The 21,799-nt window shown below is 43.9% G+C and overlaps 1 protein-coding gene across 2 annotated transcripts; it reads left to right on the top strand.

Moving 5' to 3' along the window:
* Window positions 1-347: 347 nt before the first annotated feature.
* Window positions 348-20,158, top strand: baz2a (bromodomain adjacent to zinc finger domain, 2A). Of its 2 annotated transcripts, none has more exons than XM_086068519.1 (30): window positions 348-571; window positions 1,660-1,783; window positions 1,887-2,639; window positions 3,151-4,896; window positions 4,990-5,262; window positions 5,338-5,718; window positions 5,795-5,855; window positions 8,023-8,131; window positions 8,225-8,326; window positions 8,451-8,673; window positions 8,783-8,844; window positions 8,915-8,980; window positions 9,069-9,455; window positions 9,533-9,787; window positions 9,883-10,097; window positions 10,172-10,246; window positions 10,331-10,496; window positions 10,573-10,635; window positions 10,717-10,861; window positions 10,938-11,497; window positions 11,590-11,932; window positions 12,054-12,209; window positions 12,285-12,445; window positions 12,545-12,613; window positions 12,695-12,978; window positions 13,060-13,195; window positions 17,239-17,385; window positions 17,505-17,743; window positions 17,818-17,961; window positions 18,659-20,158. In XM_086068519.1, exons 2-30 carry the CDS (start codon window positions 1,660-1,662, stop codon window positions 18,816-18,818), a joined length of 7,605 nt encoding a protein of 2,534 aa, XP_085924645.1. In that variant the 5' UTR covers window positions 348-571; the 3' UTR covers window positions 18,819-20,158. The 2 variants fall into 2 exon arrangements, with proteins under 2 accessions (XP_085924645.1, XP_085924646.1); XM_086068520.1 differs by lacking the exon at window positions 348-571 and adding an exon at window positions 627-900.
* Window positions 20,159-21,799: the final 1,641 nt, after the last annotated feature.

Raw genomic sequence — 21,799 nt, forward strand, 5'->3', positions numbered from 1 at the left:
GAATTAGTTAAATAATTGAAAGAGATGTTTCTTTTGCAGCTTTGACATTAACTTCCTCTTTGAGCTTGATTTCCTCTCACCCATCGCAACAAAATGAAGCGCGTATCGTACACGTGACGTTTCCTACTTTGATGTTTAGCAATTTTAAAAATATAAGTGACTAAAGTATTGCAAGTTTACGCCGGTGTTGTTTAATATTGCTATTACTATAGTACACGTACTCGATAATTAATTGGTGCGAACTACAAGTCACAACGTTTGCTTTTATTTCTTTCAGCAGCGTGGCAAAGGGTAATAACGACATAGTTACGGTTAAAACGTTATAAGGCATTTTACTTTGAAGTGCTGGGGTAATTTGACCGGATGTGTACGATCATTGTGAGGAAGCTTACGCAGCTGGTGCTCGCGCTCTAGAATCATGGCTACACAGGACCACACCAGCCATGTTTGCTAATTTAAAACCCAAAGGTTATGGAAGAGTTGTTTATTTATCGCGGTGACATCAAAGCTCCGTTTACTGCTTCGACGCGGGGTGCAGACACCCGTGCCTTCGAGATCCGTGGAATGAAAGGTTTGCTAGTTCTGATCGAGATAATACAAGTTTGGAAAGCGCAGTGTGGGAGGATGATGCTCTGGAAATTGCCCGTGTGCGTTCGGCGTAAACAATGTAACTTCATCAGGCTACTAGCTAACGTTAGCCGACGAACAAAAGGCACCGCATACTCAGCTGTTAAGAGGCGAATTTCTGACCATTCGCCTCGAAGAATAGGCACGGTGTTATGCTTACAAACAATAGCCATTACTGGCGGTCACCGTTTATATAAACCAGGGTGGTTGTAGCAGGGCTGTTTGCTAACATCGAAGGAAGCCCCGGTGACTAAACGCAAAGGATGCTATTTGGTTAGCTTATTTGGCTAGCATCGACTCGCTAGTTTCCATTGTGATGATTTAGCATAATAACCTTGGAACTGAGAGAGTAGGGTTTGTTGCCGGTGTGAATGGAACCACGTTATTTGATGTCTTGGCTGCTTGGACTCACATTTACCACGTCTGAAAACACACAAGCATCGCTCTGACGTGAATTGTTCTCGTGAGAATCCGGCTAGCGCCGCTTAGCTAGCGCGGCACTCGTAATGGCCTCTTTGAATTGGGAAATCAAGTATTTAGAGGGTTACATCGGTTAGTGCGAGGGACATAAATCAGGCCTCTTGGGTAAATGTAGTAGAACTGGTCACTTCGTTATGAATCGGACGAGGTCGGATCTTGCGTTAGCATTATCGCGGAGGTTGTGTACATTTTTAGCAGCGTCTCATCAGCCGAAATGACGAGCCTCTAGTGGGGTTTAGTCCGCTTTTGCGTTGCGTTTTGGCTGGGCCTCGCTGGCATCTGCTCCTCACTGTAGCATGCTGCGACATTTTGACGCGTGTTGTTAGGAGCAAAATGGTGCTGACGAGTCGACACTTTCCAAATTGAATCTCGCAGTTAATTAATACACGCCAAACGACTATGGGGTTACACGTATATTAACTAATAGTACAGCACAGGAAAATGGTGGCGCACGTCTGTTGAAAATCGTGTTTCGTAATTGCACACTGAAATGTGTGAATTATTGCGCGTTGCTTCCTTCGCGGGTACTAACGTGTTTGTTTGTTTTGCTAGATGGAGGCAAATAATAATTTCAACTATGGCACCCATTCCTCACCAAACTCAGGACTGAAACGTTCCTCAGGGGATTCTCTTTATACTAATGGTTCCTCCATGAGTTTTCCTCAGCAAGAAAAGAGTGGGTATCTTATGTATTTAATTATCCACCAAGGTGAAGATTAAAATAAATGTTGCTTTCATTTCTAAAATTTGACTGCAAATGTGTCCTGTGTACTTGACAGATATGAATGGCGAAATGAATGTGAATGGTATCACTACTGTACTTGGGTCTGGTGCACCTGCTTCCCAACCACCTTCCAGTCCTTACCCGCATATCAGCAACCATCATCAGAATAGCATGAGCTACCTGTGGGGAGGACATCCTCAATACAGTCCGACCATGGCCACATCTCCTGGGCACAGCTTACACCAGAAGCAGACGGCATTGGGCATAGTTCAGCCTCAGTCGCAACATCACTTCCAGGCTCAAGGACCGTACCAACTGAATGGGGATATGGAGAGCTCCCAGCAGCCACCCCTGGCGGGCCCATCAAATGTGCCCCCAAACAGCAGTCAGTTCTGGAATAGAAGTAACCCTGCCCCACAGGCCACCGCTTACACTTCCCGCAGCATATATGGGACATACGAGAGTCAGTCACATCCTGGCATTTCGCCACCACCACATCACCAGCAAGTGTCCCCTCCGTCATCACAGCATCACCTCCATTCCCACTTGCGTCCACCCCTTCACCTCCCGCAGCATTACGGCGTGATGTCAAATGGGATGCCGTACTACCAGCAGCAGCATACGCCTTTGTCATCTTCAAAGCATCCAAAACAGTCTACAGGTCAGAGGATACAGAATTTTGCACCCCTGCATGACACAGAGGAGGCACCTACGACAGCAGTGACGCCATCATCCATCGTGCAGGCTGGAGGATCTCCCATGAGCAGGGAAAAGTCCCCCAATGCGAATCTGTCTGCGTCCATGCAAGGTGAGCTCTCGGCACAGCTACAGTGAATGTAAAAAGTCTACACACCCATGTTCAAATGCCTTTTTTTGTGATAGAAATAAGAGAAAATGACACACCGTTTGAACACACTTTCCACTGTTATTGTGATCTATTACTTATACAGCTCAATTGGGGAAAAAAAGTAATAGAGTGAAGTAAAAGTAAACAATTGAATTAGTTGTACTAGTGTGCATATCCTCATAACTGATATGTAGCCAACCACATTCAAGCTCGTGTTAAATAGTAGTCTGCAAGCACCTGCCACCATTTCAAGTGCCGCTGATGAACTTTCCCAAAAAGTTCAGACAAAAAAAAAGTCCTTCAAATTCACGTAATTCTTGTACATCGGTTACTCAACTTTGCTGAGAGACGATCCCGAAAAGTACTGTTTCATTCTTCATTGCAAACAAAATACAATGATAAACTTGAACATCATGCCCCCCCTTTCCCCTTTTTCGCAGTGGTGTTTATTGACTGGTGTTTTTTTTCTTAGTGCACAAGATGGAGGAAGGCAAGGAGGTCCACACAGAAGAGACAGCTGTTACTCTCCGGCCTCCCAACTCTTCCTCGGCTTCTGTCAGACATGCAATTGATCATCATGAGAGTTCCGAAAAATCAACTGCCCAATCACCAGAGGGCATCAGAGGGGCTGGAGCAAGCACACCACCTCAGACTGCATCTTTATCTTCTGCAACAACATTTCTGAATAAGGTGTCTGGTGCTCCTGCTGTTGAATCTCCAATGGCTTCCCCCGAATCCACTATTGGGTCTTACCTTGATGTCAAATCTACTTCACCCCAGTCCTCATCAGGTCCTCCTCCCAGGCATTCGTCACCTCCTCTTCCTCCCCCTGCTACTGAGATAACACTTCCTGGATCTAAACCTCTGCTTGTGGGGTCCTCTTTTTCCTCCTCAACTGCAACACATCCAAAGTTTTGTCCACCTTCAGGCTTGACTGACAGTGTTTCTGGGCCTCCTTGCGTTTCTTCGTCTCCTTCTCATGAGTCTCTGGCGCATCATTCAGTTTCTGGACCAATAACAGCTGTTTTAGCACCTGCCATAGTGTCCACATCTTCCTTCTCTGGGTCTACACCCATCTCATCTCTTCAACAAATGGTTCAAGGCTCCAAGCTCCCTCTGATGCCAGCTGTAAGCTCAAACCTATCAATATGTGATGCATCAGGTAGTGTTTGTTCTTCAATAGCGTCACCTTTGGGAGGGTCATCTCCTGGCATGGTACTACCCATGCACGGAATGGCTTCTGCTGGCAGTAAACGTGCATCCGTTCCCCAGCATGACTCCTTGTACCCCGCGTCCGCTGTTGGCTCTGGTCGAGCCATTGCCTCGGCATCACCAACCCCAGAGGGGCTCAATTCACCCTCCCAGTCAGCCCATGACAGTCCCTCAACCAGACCTCTCACTACCCTACCTCTACAAACCACGCAAGGCTCCAGGACTGCACCAGTTTCTATCCCTCTTACCTTGGCATCCGTGCCTCCTGCAACAACTTCCGAAATCATTCAGAGTTCTGACTCTGTACGACATTTTGCCGGGTCATCTCCTGTCGGCGTGCTAAATCAGTTACCTCTGTTGCCAGAGCACCATGGCCACAGTAACAAGGGGGAAGACTTGGTACCTGGAATGGGCACAATGGTGGACGAAGATCGCCCTCTTCTTGAGTCAGGCAAAGTAAAGACGCACAAAGCTTCTGACCATCACAATTCATCTAATCTTCCACGGCAACCTTTGCAGACTGAGCGACAGCACAGCAATATACAAAAGGAGCCAATGGCCATTGGCAACGCTGTTGATGTACTAAATGCAGAGCAAACTCCAAGCAGAATTTCAACACCCCATTGTCCCAGTGCCAGACACTTCGCACTGACTTCTGACACAGGTTTTGACCCCTCTTTGCTCACCACCTCCCAATATGGTGACAGTTCAGCATGCAACACGCTGTCAAGAATCCATATCAGTTCCTTCCTAGATAAATCCTCTGCTAACAGCACTTCACGCATACGTGACTCCAGCAGTTTAGGCAACTGCTTTATCCTTGGAAATGGCACGTCTGACACAGAAGAGCAACCATCTTCTGTTTATGAGACTTCCAGCATCTCATCTGTGGATTATTCAAGTTTGAACTACACCCATGAGCGGGGAATGTCTGAGGTAGGAGAGTCCATGCTGGAGTCTTCCTTAAACAATACTTCATTTGGGGCATCTTATCCACGTTACCAAGGTATTTTCTTGAATTATACAGTCAGAATTATATATTTTTTTACTTATGTTTAATTTTTGTATAGCGCTTAGAAAATAATATGTCTTTGTTCAGGCGCCGAAGCAGGCTGGCCTTCTGTCGGTCATCATACACCCGACTCGGATGCCATTAGCAAAACATCTACAGCAATCGAGATTTTGACTCCCCCAAGTTTCAAGATGAGAGATGAGAACTTCATTGCCTTCAGTACCCCAGCACAAAGACCTGCTGTACACCCACTGCAGCCAGTTACAGACCAGGTTTTGTCAACCACTGTAGGATGTCTGAAAAGCCCAGGAAAACCTTGCAAACCTCAATCTCCAAAGGCTTTATGGATTAGTAAATCAGGTATTTATCAGGTCTTACTGGTTATAAAATGTTACTTCTAAAATCTTTGTATAATATGCTCTTTTTTTCCCCAAGCTCCTGAAGAGGCCAAGAGAAAACCCCGGAGTCGAACACCAAAGGTGGAAAAGATCAAGGCTGAAAAAGGTGCCAACAAAGAGGAGGGACCCAAAGGAAGGAAGAGAAAGGCATCTCTTAGACCAGACCAGATCAAAGGAAAACTGGAGGAATGTGATCAGACTCCGCCTCCATCTGAAAAAATTGACTCAATCACAGCCGCGATTGATGCGGTTCTTGCCAACATGTCAGCCATCAGCTCACCTTTTGAGAAACCCAAGAAGAAAAGAATGAGGAAACAGGTGCACAATGAAAAGGACATGTCCGCACTAAACGTGGATGCTGGACCAGCGGCCAGTGATGCTGAGGACAATGGAGAGGAAAGCTCAACATTAGATAAAGGTGAGAAAATGTTTTTAGATAAATCTGTTTTAACAGGCTTGCCTTGACCGTGTGTTTGTGTGTGTGTTTTCAACAGGTGAACGTACCAGGAGAAGGGTTGCAACTGAGCAGCAAGTTCAGTTCCCTCTGCTGCATGGGTAACATACCTATGATTGTTTACTAGGGCTTTAGTTAAAAAAAAAAAAAATCAAATTGGATTAAATTAATTTACCATATATTTTAGACTGTTGCTGCTTGTCACTTTTTTGGGGTCTGGGGCTATTTGACAAAAAACGAGATTAAACAGCAGAACACGGACTCGCTTGCAAAATCCCCTAATGCTACGTGCAGGCCGAAGGTGTTTGAAGTGTTACCGGTGGCATGTTTCCATATATAGTAATGCAGTTTGCGCAGTCATGCGTGGTTGCAAAATAATAAGTTGAATAAAAAAAAAAAAATACATTGAGGTCTGTTGGACAGAGGTATACATATACAACACAGCCGTCTTTCTTTACTGGGCGGGACCTCGATTAAAAAAAAAGGGGGGGGGAGCATGATGATAATGGCGAGCGAGATATTTGGCGTATGTATCTGTTTGAGTAGATTAACTTGTTTACAGCTGTTGAACTGTCAACCAAGATAGCAAGCTAGCACAACCACAGGTCACCAGATTGACTAGCGATTTATTTATTTATTTTCCTGTCGGAGAAGAAGGTGTAGCCCTTCTCTACTCGAAGCAACGTCGCTGTGGGGTCATTCTTGTGTTCACACGCATACGGCGTGATATTTCACGTTAGGTCTGCACGTAGCATAATCGTGGTTTGCTGGAAAATTCCGAACGTATCCAGTGTTGACGGCATCGAACGAGTTTCTGTTGCATTTGAAACTTCCGCTTTTAACTCCAGAAAAGTTATTTTTTGGATCCCACGTCGCATTGTGGCCGAAGGGTAATCCTGGTCAGTTTGCACTTCTTGCTGCTGTGAACATTAAATCCTTGTAATGGCCCCATGCTAGCGCCATCAGCTAAATTGTCACAAATTAGTTGCCACTTCATCTTTTATTAATTCCTCCTCCATTTCTTATATTTCCTTGGCATTTTGCATATGATCTTGCTGCACTATTCTAGTTAATATTGTTTAGTATCACACACTATGTAAATTGTTGCCCATTCAGAATCCATTGCACCCTGATCATCCTTGAAAAGGGGGATTAGCACATTTGCGGTCCCTTCTCAAGGTTTCTCATTTTTCCGAGTTTTTCCTTGCACTCTTGTGGTTTGATCAGGGGATGTCCTTGATATTTGTCAACTGTTGGCATGTGAAGCCCTTTGAGACTCTTGTGTGATTAACTCATTCACTCCCAGCCATTTTCACTGAAGCAACCCCCTTTGCTCCCGGCTGTTATACTGGATTTTGACTGATTTTGCAAGGCCCACAAAATGTTCTATTGCTATAAAAACATGGAACCTACCAAAAGAAAGATTAGAGTCTCTTCTTTCATTAAAGTATATTTCTGTCCGTTTCAATTTTGCAGCAATTAGCATTAGAATATAGCTTAAGTTTCATCATCATACACAGTGGGGGAAAGAGCTTTTTGCAACATGGTTGGGCTGCACCTGCTAGGCATTTTTGTAATAACTACCATTGTTTCAAGCATTCTGTTCAGTTTAGAGGCTGCATCAAAGTCTTCTGTATGCTCTAGCATAAAAAACAAAAACATAAAAAACGTATAGATACTTCTTTGGGGAGTATGGTAATAGTTAAAATAGAATGTATTTATAGGTTTTTGGGAGCAAATGAGTTAAGGGCTATATAAATAAACTTGACTTGCATTACCGCCACCTTCTTTAGCATGCTATGAAGGTGGCCACTGGCAGTTATGCGTTACGGCAACTACTACTACTACTACTACTTCCTCTTCTCACTCTTCTGCCATTTCTGCGTCTACATCCATTCCTTCTTCTATTTTGTCAGTTGAAAAATATTTTAATGCATTACCGCCGGTGGAAAGAAGGTGGCGGCAATTTACAGAAAGTCAACGCAATTAGGCGAACAGAGATTTGGGTGCCAGTCTGAACTCTTAATTTAATTAATATTAGTCACAGGACCAGCCAAACTATGAAAAATGTAAACGTTAAAGTCTGAAAAATAAAGTAACTGAAAATAGCTACAGTTTTCTACATCTTTAATAGCTAACTGTGTTAGATTAGGCCTCTTCAGACATGAGCTGTTATATCGCTGTGACCTTTCTACTTGCTTCTTTATATCCTAAAGGAATCTTTTAAAGTTCTTTGACAATGATGTAATAAAGATCTCCTGATGATAGATGGAAGAGAGAGATTCGCGTGAAGAAGATGAATGATCGCATGAAGGGTGAAACCTGGTATTATGCGCCTTGCGGAAGAAGAATGAAGCAGTTCCCAGAAGTTATCAAGGTCATTTTTGCATGCTCCAAAACAATTTCCAAGACAATTGTACTTGTGATTGACAGAATTTATTGATCATGTCCTTCTAATTGTGTTGCTCAGTATCTGAAGAAACACCAGGGTGGAGTTGTCTCCAGAGAACACTTCAGTTTCAGTCCACGCATGCCTGTCGGAGACTTTTATGAAGAAAGGGAAAGTCCTGAGGTTATTCACGTTACATTTCTTACATTTCATCAATTTGTCAATTAAAATTTGGGCATTTATTTACCAAACTGCAAGTTTTCTAAACGTATCAAAACAATGTCATGTTCTTTATGATGTGTGGCAGGGTGTGAAGTGGTGTCTCTTGGCTAATGAGGAAATTCCCTCCATGATCATGGCCATCACTGGCAGGAGAGGTCGACCGCCGAACCCTAATAAAGAGAAACCAAGCAGGGTTGGTGGCCCTAAGGCAGGACAGGCCCGCCGGCCAGGTAGACCCCCCAAACCCAAGATGATTGACTTCCTGAGTAAAGTTGATGCCAAGCTGTTAAAGAGACTTGAAAATAAGGGTGAGTGACTGTGATGATAGATTGGAGGAGGTTGGCTATGGCTTGTAGTTGTGGTAGTACAAGCATTTAAATATTTCTAGTAAAATAATTGTATATTCTGCTACTGTAGAAGCTCTCACGGAGGAAGAAAAGGAGAAAATGATAAAAATCAAGAAGAAGATGAAGAGGAAGGTTTGTACTTGGTATAAAATTATAAATTTTATGTGATGTGTCCAATTCTGATAAAGTATGAATTAATCAGGCCAGAATACGGAGAAGAGAGGATGCTAAGATTAAGAAGACAAGAGAGGACAAAAAGAGAGCAAAGGTATATTATAGCTCAAAATAATGCCAATGACCTTGCCGCATTTTGCTCACCACCACTACTCACCACTGTGTTGTGACTCGGGTTTCAGCAAGAGACCAAGAGTTTGGAGGTAAAGGCTGAACCCCAAGATTTGGCACCCCCACAGACAACTGAGCTTGCACCACAGTCTGTTGATGAACCCAAGAAGCCTGGTCGACGGAGATCTGTCAAGGTTGAGGTTCCTCCTCCCATTCAGCAGACCGATGAAGAAAGAATAGCCCAAGGCAAGAGGGTGTTGAGTGCTCGCGGTAAAGCCAAGGCTCTGGCCAAAGCGCAGGCTGAGGCGGAGGCAGCAGCTCGGGCCGCCCTGGCAGCCAAGAAAACTGCAGAGCGGAGAGTGCAGACCCAAAAACGACTGGAGGAACGCAAGAGGCAACAGCTAATTTTAGAAGAGCTGAGGAAACCCACTGAAGACATGTGTCTCACTGACCACAAAGTGAGTTTTGATGGTTTTTAAACACGTTTCTCGCTGTGATTGCACATTAGCAACTGTAATGGCCTTTCCTCTTACAGCCCCTGCCAGAGCTGTTACGGGTCCCTTGTGTGATTCTCTCAGGCACAGCCTTTGCTCACTGCCTGGCTGTTGTAGAGTTCCTTCATGGTTATGGAAAGTTGGTAGGCTTCAATGTGCCCAAGGACATCCCCAGCCTTGCATCTTTGCAAGAAGGTCTGCTTGACATGGGTGAAAGCCAGGGAGAGATACAAGATCTGCTCATAAAGCTAATGGAAGCTGCACTCCGTGATCCCGGCCTGCCATCATATTATCAAGTGAGTAATGTTGCTTGAGTGTTTTATTATTATTATTAATTATGCACTTCAATATACGGTGCTATTAAGTTTTGCTTTTTACTCTCCACCATTAGTCAGTCAAGATCCTCGGGGATAAGCTGGTTGAGCTCCATCTGACCCGCAGCACAGTTTCAGAGGTACTGCGCATCTTCCTGGAATCTCATGGCTATGAGACAGAGGTGTGCAACACCCTGAGGACCAAATCCTTTCACGCCTTGCCTCCCGAAACCAAGGCAGCCGTGCTTGGTTTTGTGGTGGAGGAGCTCAATGGTAGCAACATAGTGACAAGGTTTGAAGAGCGTCTCAAGATTTGTGTATTTAACAAGTTATTGCTTACTAAAAAAGTATCTCACATCCACATAGTGACATTGACAACACACTAGAGAACATGGCAACCTACAGGAAGAACAAGTGGATTATAGAGGGGAAGCTTCGCAAGTAAGGCACATAATCTTACAACCCCAGATTATGATATTGTGGTGCTGTGTATGACTCAGATGTTGAATGTTTTCTGTCCTGCAGGCTAAAGGCTGCACTTGCACGTCGCACTGGCCGCTCCGAAGAAGAGCTGTGTTTAGAGGAAAGACGACGCAGTGCCCGAGTGGCTGAAGAGGAGAACCTTGGTTTGGAGGAGAGTGTGGAGAAAAGCAACCGGCGTGGTCGCAAAGAAGAACCCAAAATGAGTGATGTATGTATGCATGCACTGAAACTGCAAATGTTTTAAATGAGCGTTTTACACTTTTTGGTATCTTATTTTTCTACAGAGTGAAAGCCCGACCAATGCCAGTGTGCATGAACTGGAAAGGCAGATAGATAAACTAACCAAGGTAAGGCAAATTCGTTTAGACACATTATTAAAAGTTTGTCACATTGTGTGAAATAATCCTTGACTCATTTACCATCAACAGCGGCAAGCATTCTTCCGTAAAAAGCTGCTTCAGTCGTCTCATTCCATGCGGGCTGTAATGTTGGGCCAGGATCGTTACAGGCGTAGGTACTTCGCTCTACCTCATCTCGGAGGAGTCCTAGTTGAGGGTCCTGAAGAGCTTCTGAGTGAGTCTGATTGAATATGTTAATATGAAAATTGACTTTGCACGGGTTTGACATCTTCTGTATGCTTGCATCACAGCCTCAGGGGACGTTGTTATAGCAGAGGTGCCAGTCACTTTCCTCAAAAAGGAGCCCAAAACAGAAGAGGTGCCTGTGGCCACTACTCCACCTCATCCTACACCTTCCTCACCTGCCCCAGAAACCCCGCAAGTCCAGACATTGTCCCCAGAGGACGATTCACTCCCTGGCACTGCGTCGCTTATGAGCAGCCAAAAAGGAAGAGGACGGCCCCGAAAAATCAAACCCGAAGTGGAACTCCACCTCCGCACGGCAAAGATTCGGCGCCCGCGCCGAAGTAGCACCAGGTCAGTGGGAGAAGATGGTCCGGGGTCGCCGGTCGCCACGTGTACTCAAGATCTCTCGCAGTCTGCTTTCCTGAATTGGCTCAGCCAATCGAGGCATGCAGTATCCAATGATGATTACGCAGAAGAACCTCTAGAGGGCAGTCAAACAGAGGAGGGTGTGAAAGAGGAGGCAGAGAATCAGGGCCAGTGTTTCACACAGCCAAGTGATGGAAATTCTCCGAGCGAGCCTCCGGTGCCGAGTACACCGCCCACACTTGATGCCCCACTCATACAGGTTGGTGCTGTTTTGACCAAAACATTACATACAATGCTAATAATCTGTCGGCTAAAAATGGTTTGTATTTGCGTTTTCGCTCATTCCCTCAGTCGGACGTGCTCATGACGTCCATTGGCGAAGTTCCTCCTGACCTGGATACTCCGGCGGCGCCAGAGGAAGCGCCCGTTACAACACAAACATCCTCTATTCCTGATTGTATACCTTCACTGCCTACTCCCCTTGCTTCTGCTCAAAGCCCCCCAGCAACACGGACTCCGGCCACACGCGCCAGGCCAGGCCGCAGGCGGAGAAGAGGCAGTAGAGGCAGTAGCCCTGCTCGGAGGGGACCACGTGGAACCGCAGCCAAAGGCAGAGGACGCACTGCCACTTCTACTTTCCAAGACCTTGAGCAGCAGTACTTTATACAATTGGTGGTTAAGCCCATACCAGCATGTAAGCAGAACACACTTAATATAGAATGTTTAGCTAGGTGGCACTCATCTCAGTGCAACATATTAGTGATAGGTAATACTATGAATTGATTTTATGATGTACTGTATAATAATTCTGGCAGCAATGGTGCGTGGCTGGTGGTGGATCAAGGATCCAGAGGAGCTGTTTAGCACATTGCAGGCTCTCCATCCACGAGGCATCAGAGAAAAGGTGCTCCATAAACACCTGGCCAAACACATGGAGAGTTTAACGGAGTTGTGCACCAAAGGCATCAGTGGTGAGCAGGAATGGAGACGCTTAAAACTCTTTAACAGCTGAACTGTCTATTTCATGTAATGCTCTCTCCTGCTAGATCCGATGTTTGAGATAAAGGAGGAGAAGAAGGAGGGGCTGCTCGAGGTTCTGCAGAAACCTTGGCAAGTACAGGAAAAAGCAATGGGGACGGACAACAGCGCCCTCCGGTGGGTGGAGGACCTGGAGCAGCGAGTTATTGCTGCTGACCTCCATCTGAAGGTGAAAAATCATAGCATCAAGATGATCAACCTTGAAGGAACGCAAAGGCGTTAGAGCAACACAAAATAAACTACTTTTTTCTTTTTGTGTCTCCTTAAGGCCCCTCCCCCTCAGAGTATAGTCAACGATGCTGAATCAAACACAGAGGCACCAGCTGTAGAATTTCAGGTAGTCAGAGAACAAGACTACTGTACAGCAACATGCCCAAGTATATATGCTTAATCTCCAAGCGCTCTTTTCCTTGTTAAGCCCTACACGATCCCAGAGCGGGATTCCACCCGGGTTGACCTGCAGTACTACGAACATGACACCGACCCGCGTGATGACTGGATCGTCCGAACCAAGAAGGAGTGGTCTGGCCTGCCTCGCATCGCCACTCATCCGCTCGACTTGGCCGTGCTACGCCTTGCCAATCTTGAGCGGAACATTGAGAGGCGCTACCTGAAAGAGCCGCTCTGGAACCCAGCTGAGGTGATGCGCCTCGCTCCGCTCACGCCGACACCAGGAGAAGAGCAACCGATGGATGTCATCAGGTAGGAAGGAGAGACTGAGGGCTTTTTTTTGTAGGTGTGTAATGGAGGAATCATTGTTGTGCTGCGTTTTCCCTGTTCCAGCCTGGAAAGTGAGATCACCTCCAGGCTCAGAACGTGGCGGCAGGCCCTCGATCGCTGCCGCAGTGCCCCCCAGCTGTGTCTGTGTTTGCTGCAGCTAGAGAAAGCTATTGCCTGGGAAAGATCTGTGACTAAAGTGGTAAGAAGGTTCACAGGCTTGCAGGTAGGGCTGGATGAGTAAAAACAGGACGGTTTTCTTTGAAATTATTTTTCTTTTAAATGGTTTTGGTAGTTCAAAGGATGTCCATGCTATGCGCACACAACATTCATCCATCCATCCATCCATTTTCTGTACCACTTGTCCTCACAAGGGTCGCGGGGGTTGCTGGAGCCTATCCCAGCTGGCTTCGGTTAGTAGGCGGGGTACACCCTGAACTGGTTGCCAGCCAATCGCAGGGCACACAGAGACGAACAACCATACTCACAATCACACCTATGGACAATTTGGAGTGTCCAATTCACCTGGCATGCATGTTTTTGGAATGTGGGAGGAAACCGGAGTACCCGGAGAAAACCCACGCAAGCACGGGGAGAACATGCAAACTCCACCCAGGAAGGCCGAAGCCCGGACTTGATCTCACAACCTTTGCACTGGGAGGCGGACGTGCTAACCAGTCAGCCACCGTGCCGCCAACATTCAACATTCATTCATTTTTATTTTTTGTTTCAGACGGGGGGGACAACAAAAAAAGAGAGAGAAAGAAAACAAAAAGAAAGTCCAATTCTGCCTGAAAGGGAGTGGGAAGAAGAAAATTTATATAATCCCACCCCCATCTCCAATTCAAAATTCCAAGCTACTCTGCTACTTAACCTTAATACTCAGTAATAAATAAGTACCCAGAGAGCAATTAATATTAAATCCAGTATTTTCACGACCATAGGGCGTACCGTATTATAAGGCGGAGTCAAAGTTACGTGTGCTAGTTCTGTGTTCAACACGCACATAAGGCGTACCGCACTATTGGGCGCAGGCACGATTAAACATACGCTAGCTCAAAACATATGGTAGCATGCTATTATGCTAACACATATGCTAGTGCTAGGGCATGTTTTTAAAAAGGCAGCGAGCGGAACAAAACTGAGTTCGGTTGAAGTAACAATGTAAACAGTGATTTCAGTTGTACTTGAAAGTATATAACAATGTATTCATGTTGCTTTTGATCAATCCTAAGGGGGGTGGGCTGGAGAACACGCCACCAAGTTGACTCTTTTGTGCTTTCATGTCTGTCCTAAGTCAGGGCCGCCTTTCTTTTATATAAGCAAAGTGTCGTGGGAAGTCCTCCCACACAGTCAGGTTTTGGACCTTGGTCCACACAAGGCGCACCTCACTATTAGGCGCACCATCGATTTTTTTTTTTGAAAATGTATGACTTTAAAGTGCGCTAAATAAATACATTACAATTATAACACAAATGTGGGAAGTAAACAATACTTGCACTGGTAGGACAGCATATAACAGAAATTGTAATAAATTATATACCAACAATGGTAATAAACAATATATTGATAATGGTAAAGAAGTAGCAAGCACATATTTACACAGACAGAAAGCACTGATGTCATCTTAACACAAAAGAATACTCAAATGTATTGTGACTAGACCATTCGTTTAAATCTATAAATGCTTTTTCATTGTTTATGTTGTAAACAAAGATTATTCCATAATTTAACACCACATACACACAAAAACTTTTTCGAGTAGCTCAGATTTTTGATAGCGTGAAATCTCCATATCCTCTGTGTATGAACACACACTCTAATTGTGAACATTTGTACATTAGCCGATAATGTTTTGTTAAAGGGTTTGTATAAAATTATAGATGTATAGTATTTCACAAGATTGTGAAAATTTAACAACTTAGATTAAATGAACAAACTATGCGTGTGCTCCAGAAATCCATACGCAAAGCACGTTTCTGTATAGTGACCAATGGATTCATTGTATTCTGATATGTGTTTCCCCTAACTTTAATACAATATGTGAGGTATGAAAGAACTATGGCGCAGTATAAAATACGAAGTGCATACTCATCAAGGTACAATTTACTATCAATTATTACTCCCAAGAATGTATTTTCATTCATACTTTCATGGCGTTGAACAGAGTGCTTTTTGAAAGAGTTTTTTTTTCTCCCAACAAAGATAATGTAGTACATGTGTTGTGGCGATTATAGAGAGGGGACAAGCCGAAAAAAAGTTGACAGTCACGACAAAAAAAGTCTGCGCGTTGGTGGTTTTGAAAAAAAAAAGTGCTTTTCCTTAAAGCGGAAATCAACCACCCCCAAAATGTCTTGACAATCAATATATTCTATTTTGCCCCACTAGTCTAAATACGCTATTCTGGTTAATATTGTGTTAGTGCAATATAGCAGTTTTTATCAATATCAGAAGGCGGCCATTTTGCCACTTGCTGTTGAGTGAAAATGCCTGTGTCCAAATTCACAAGGCTGGGTCCTCCAAAGGCCGAATTGGTCGACTGCATAATGTCACTCCCGGCGCGACTTGACGGCACGCACGGACTTACATATGCATGGTTTGTCAATGCTGCTTGTCGGTAGCGCATTGATTCATGTGTAAGTCGTTGTGTACGTTATGCAGCCGACCAATTCGGCCTTCGGAGGACCCAGCCTTGTGAATTTGGACACAGGCATTTTGCCCCTTGCTGTTGCATGAAAATGACATGGCGCGGTCACAGTGGCTCAGTTGCATGCATTGTACTTGACAAGCAGTCTTTGAAGTCAATTGCCTTCAATTAGTCCACGTGTCGCATGAGCGCAGTGGAGACGACGGACACGAGTGCCTTTTGCATTGTAGCCTACTTATTAAAAAAAAAAGTGTTTGTGTGAAGTCTTTTAAAAATAGCACAGCAGTGATTGGATACTGTGTCTTGCTAAGAGAAATTTAAACAGGAAGAATAAACATGGTACATGTTTATAAATGTACCAATTTTTCTATATTTTGTTAAAAAACAAAATGCTGTTATTTCCCCAAATATTTCAAATAAGCACATTTTAGAGCGGTAATTTTAATACTTTGGCTCATGCCTATTCATACATTTTCCCGGTGTGTCTGTGAAAGCTGCTCCTTGCTCTGCAGTGCGTGCACATTTAGACCAGGCATGCCGCTTAGTGGTAAACCAGAAGAGCTGCTAACAAAAAACTTTTTTGCCATCCAGCATAATAAACATATCATTTAGGTATACATATGGCTGTTAACCAAGAAATGCAAGTAAATTAATGTAAAATATTGGGATATGTATCGCCTGAAAGATCATGTATTGGGATACATATGTATCGTGATGCATATCTTATTGTGAGGTTGTTGGCAATACCCAGCCCTAATATATATATACGATTTCATGTTTTCACAGAAAGCATGGAAATTATGTGGGTGCCTCACTGTACAACTGAATGATAAAAGATGGTGCAAGAGCTAGAGGTGCGGTTTTACTGTGGGACAAAATACAATTTTCTTTGGCATCTGACTCGTGAGAAATTAAGCAAATGCCAAGATTTCTTTTGATTGTCACTTGCTTTTTTCCATTTGTAAATGAGCAAAATTATTTATTTATTTTGTTTAAAAAAACAACTTGGGATTTCATTTAAATAGTGATGCTCAATAGTACTTTTCAAACGGACGCCAGTACAATTTGTCCACAAGAGAGCCCCTTCAGATCAGTGACTGGCCGCCGTCTCTAATACCGATAATATTGAAATAAGGCCGGTATCAGCTCAATATCGATACTTGGTATCAGTGTTGATACCGGGTAACGTGAGAAGCCCCGATACTGCATTAAAACAGTGGTATCGTTATTGACAAGTACTAACAAGTAACATGCCGATACCATTATTTCCGACGCTAATATACAACTTTGGATGCAGCATCTTGTCTTTGCTTGTGCACGACATTCACTGATGTGTGATGTGTTCACTGCATACCGAGCCAAGATATCCTATTGGCTCTTTAATGCTCTAAACCAATGGTAGGACAGCTTTTTCATGGTGAAAAAACAACTAGGTATCTGGATGCCGATACCGCAAAACTGGATATCGGTATCGGGGGCCAAAAAACGGTATTGGAAAAACACTACTCACCCAGCCCTACTATTAAAGCATATTGCTCTCACTCTCAGCCCTTCTTGCGTTTCTAACTTTGCACTTTAACCATGCCTTTTGGTTGCAGACATGCCAGATCTGCAGGAAAGGCGACAACGATGACTGTCTGCTGCTGTGCGATGGCTGCGACAAGGGATGTCACATGTACTGCCTGAGGCCCAAGATCACCCAGGTGCCGGAGGGAGACTGGTTTTGTCCAACTTGTGTTGCCAAGGTCAGAACCGGATCAAGAAGCAGCTTGAGATCAGATCACATTATGCAGTGGTTCTTTCCCAGCAGATAGTCTTATCACTTACCAGCCTGGTTATGTGCCTCATTGGCTATCTCCCTCAGGAGGAAAGCATGTCGCCGCACACCAAAAAGCGGACGAGGGTGAAAAAGAAGCGATATGAAGAAAACAGCTCGGACGACGATACGACACGGCGGAGCTCTGGCATGGCAACACGGCACAAGGAGGTGGTGACGGCGTCACCAGCGGCAGGCCCCTCCTCCTCGCGGCATTCAGGAGAAGGAGCGGCGGCTAAACGGCGTCGCATGACAACTCGTAATCAGCCGGACCTCACTTTTTGCGAGTGCGTCCTGCCTTCATCTTTCAAAAGTAGTCTTTGGTGAATTGGTGGTAATTCCTTGTTTTTGTTTTTGGTAGGATCATCCTAATGGAAATGGAGTCTCATGCAGATGCTTGGCCATTCCTTGAGCCCGTTAACCCCCGCCTGGTGCCGGGTTACCGCCGCATTGTTAAGAACCCCATGGACTTCCTTACCATGAGAGAGAGGCTGTTGCAAGGAGGGTAAGGTTTCTCCACACGCGAATGAACCGTATGAAAGTGGTCAATCTTGAACAAATATAACCCCAATTCCAATTAAGTAAGGACGTGGTATTAAATGTAAATTACAGAATACAGTTATTTTCAAATACTTTTGAACGTTCATTCCATTGAATACGCTACAAAGAAAATATTTTATGTTGAAACTGATGTTTTTTCCTTTAAATATTAGCTCATTTTGAATTTGTTACAAAAAAAGCTGGGACAGGGGCATGCTTTACACTTACATCACCTTTCCTTATAAAAACACCACAAGTGTTTGGGAGCTGAGGACACTTAATTGGTGAAGCTTTGTAGGTGAAATTCCTTTCCATTCTTGCATGATGCACAGCTTCAGTTGCTCAACAGTCTGGGGTTTCCATTATCGTATTTTGCGTAGTACTCAAACTACAGCGTGCTGCTGTAACACATGCAGAATGTGGCTTGGCATCGTTTTGCTGAAATAAGCAGGAAACGTCCCTGGAAAAGACGTTGCTTGGAAAGCAGCAAGTGTTGCCCTTTCAGCATTAATGATGCCTTCACAGATGTGAAAGTTGCCATGGACGCTACCAAAAGCGGTTGCAGAACCCGACGCTTGGTGCGCGACGGGCTGACGGCTAGCAGGGTTTGGCTGTCCCTTCAACAATGGTTCACCTTTAACTCAATCACCTCCATGTTCCAGGTACTGCAGCTGTGAGGAGTTTGCGGCGGACGCTCAGCTGGTCTTTAGCAACTGTGAGCTGTTCAACGAGGACACCTCTGAGGTGGGGATGGCGGGACACTCCATGAAGCGCTTCTTCGAGAGTCGCTGGGCGGAGTTCTACTCAAACAAGGAGAAATAGAACCCGGCGCCATTCTCACTAATGGTAGAGCTGCTGACCGTTTGTGCAAGAGGTGTTACTACTAAGACTGTCAGGTTTCTCCAGCTATGTATATTCCTTTCATGTATAGGTATCTTTGTGTAGAATTGGGTATTTTATTTCGCAGTTTTTTGGGGGAGGGGGGGGGGGCTGGGCTTGTCTAAGGCCTGCAACTGATCTGACTTGAATTTCATTTCCAAGCACCCTCACGTCAGCTCCTGTCTATCCTTGTGCCACGCCCTTTCACAAATCCCAAAGTTGGACACGGTCACTCTTTTTGGACTATTTTGATCTCCCATTTTCATTGCATTTTTCCATCTGAGCAATTGCATACTGGACCTGCATAGTAACCCACAAAAATAGCCAGGCCATTTCTCATATGAATTGTAATGTGGTCTTATGCCTAGAAATTTGTTTTGCTCAATATATTTTTATTATACATATTCTATATATAAATATATATGAAGATGACCGTAGCTGGGATTATTTAATAGCAATAGCTTGTAGTGAATGTGTACAGATGACCTCTAGTTGATGTATGAAAATAGCCAGTTTAACAAAAAAACGAGTAGAATTTGTGTAACTTCCACTTAGCCATGCACACACGGTCACACACGTTCACACACGTTCACACACGTTCACACACTGCTGCTGTGTGAAAGACACTGGTAGACTTTTGATGTCGGTCAGTCCATGTGGATTTCTCGAATGAGTGACAGCAGGCTGTACACAGATTGTATATAACTGTGCTACTTGCACTAGTTTGTGCTTTGGTAAAGGATCTGTTTTAGAGGCAACACACTGAACGCTTGCCCTTCAGACAGATGGCAGGTGTGAGTAAAATGCGCCTGTTGTAAAAAGACTCGAGTATTTGTCTGAAAAGGTGCAAACATCAAATTTTGGTCGTCTTAATATTGTACAGATCTGAAGCACTGGCTACATTCCCGCCTGGTTACGTTATTTTCCGTCACTTCATAGGCCAGCATTCGATGGGCACTGCTTTTTGTGACTGCGGCGGAACGTCACCGCGGTCCAGCTTGTATTTAAACTGGTTTCTTACACTGACCTCAGATCAGCTCGTAAAAAATTCACATTATTCCTATTCAAAATGACAACAAAAAAAGACCAGAAAACCAAATGTGGTGTTATGTGACTTTTTAATAATGTACAGTTTTGGTGACCTGAAATTTTGTTCCTTTATATTTTTAGGACCAATTCATTTTTAACAGGATGTATTAAAAAGACTGTTGTATTAAGGTGATGTAACATGTGTGCATCTGTAGAATGTACTGTGAGTTGAATAAAAAAACAAAACACACACACACAGTAGTAGTTTGGCTTTGTGGTCTTACATCGCCCATGTTCACTTTTTTTGTGCACAATTTTGATAGGACCATTCAGCATTTAAAAGGGTCTCTACCCCATAGGTTGGATTTACCTGGTAACAATTTTTTAAATACCCAAATTTGGGGGCATCATTCGTATTTTCGTATCAGCTTCTGAAAACCGGTTAGCTGTGATTGATCGTTGCTTGGGGGGAAAACAAGACCCTGCTATCACCAGCACACGGTGTGAACAGCCAAACATTCGGTGTAAACATGGAACAGTGGTCCCTGACATTTTTTGGTTTGTTTACCTGTGCTGCACATGTTAATACATTTGATGAATGTGTGTGAAATATTTAGTTATTCTGTCGGCCAGAAAAGCGACTCAAAAGTACACAGAGGAGCCCAGAAAGTCATGCCAGCTTGTGTCAGTGCTGCACTCCATTCCATATTTCCGTAATGCAAGGCTTCATTCAGAGATGGGAAATCCAGGGCCAGAAAGTAGCTTGGTTTTAGCTACAGGTGCTTGTACTCAACCGGCAGGTACACGAGCAGCACCTGTGGCTCAAGCCAAACTCTGGCAGGGTTTTTTCTTGACCTGGTTTTCCCATCTCTGGCTTCATTTTCACGGCGTATTGCTTTTGGCTGTGACTAGCATACAAACCCGGCATAATGTTATAGTAGTTAAAAAATATGTGATGACATTTTCAAATCAAAATAATCCCCACAAATCGAATTACAACAATCCAAAATATAATACCTACCTTTCACCGAGAGAAAAATACTGCATTTGTGGAAAGTGGGGAATCGTCACTATCCCATTCGGATTGTGCCAGTTCTGGCAAATGTAAATACAAGACATGTTAACGTGACACAACTTGATTTTGAATTACTGCATTGGCCAGAACAACAAATAATTGATCGGAATCGGCCATCTTTGTTGTTTACATTTGCCTCGAATGCTTTGAGGGCGGAATGGGACACTCCGAGTCTGATAAATCTTCTGTATCTTGACTTTTGAGTTGCTTGAACAAAGTAATCAATGACTTGAATCGACTAAAATTCGTTTTGACTTGGTAATTTTTCCCCCTCACAGTAACTTGAAGGCTACAACATACTTGCTTGTGACTTACACATACTCTATGTGACTTACTCCCACTTATTACAGATTTATTGTACCTTTTGCCATCCAATGGAAGCCGGAAGCACATTCAATTTTTCTGCCTATCACTATATGCCACAAGCATAGACAAACAAAGATATATTGCAGATTAATAACAAATTTTTAAATCATAATACAATAACACATAATAATTACTAATAATTATATGAGAATACTTCAAGACTTATTTTTTTAACCCAAATTGTTTTTTGTTTTTTTACACAACTGTTTTTAGAATGATACCTGCCTTTATTGTGCTGTTTTGCATTTCGTTTTCTTTTCTTCTTCCTTTTACTGTATTCCTTCTGCATCTCACATTTTTCTTTCACTGCCATCTGGGACAACAGAGCTAGGAAAAGCACCGGAGATTCTTTCGTGGGCTTCAAACGATTGTCCTGCTCAAAGTTTGAAAAGCAATTAGTGGCCACACCATACTTAATGTAATTTGGAAAAAGCTAAATAAAAAAATTCGAGTA

The sequence above is a fragment of the Leptonotus elevatus genome, chromosome 2 (genome assembly GCF_054856555.1).
Source record: "Leptonotus elevatus isolate MCC_2025b chromosome 2, RoL_Lele_1.0, whole genome shotgun sequence".
In the NCBI taxonomy this organism is placed as follows: Eukaryota; Metazoa; Chordata; class Actinopteri; order Syngnathiformes; family Syngnathidae; genus Leptonotus; species Leptonotus elevatus.

Bases quoted from the DNA above. Each gene is read 5' to 3' on its own strand.
- baz2a (XM_086068519.1), top strand. From the start codon at position 1,660: ATGGAGGCAAATAATAATTTCAACTATGGCACCCATTCCTCACCAAAC. The intron at 2,640-3,150 runs GTGAGCTCTCGG...TTTTTTTCTTAG, and splicing joins TCTGTCTGCGTCCATGCAAG to TGCACAAGATGGAGGAAGGC. The intron at 17,744-17,817 runs GTGCGTCCTGCC...TGTTTTTGGTAG, and splicing joins CCGGACCTCACTTTTTGCGA to GATCATCCTAATGGAAATGG.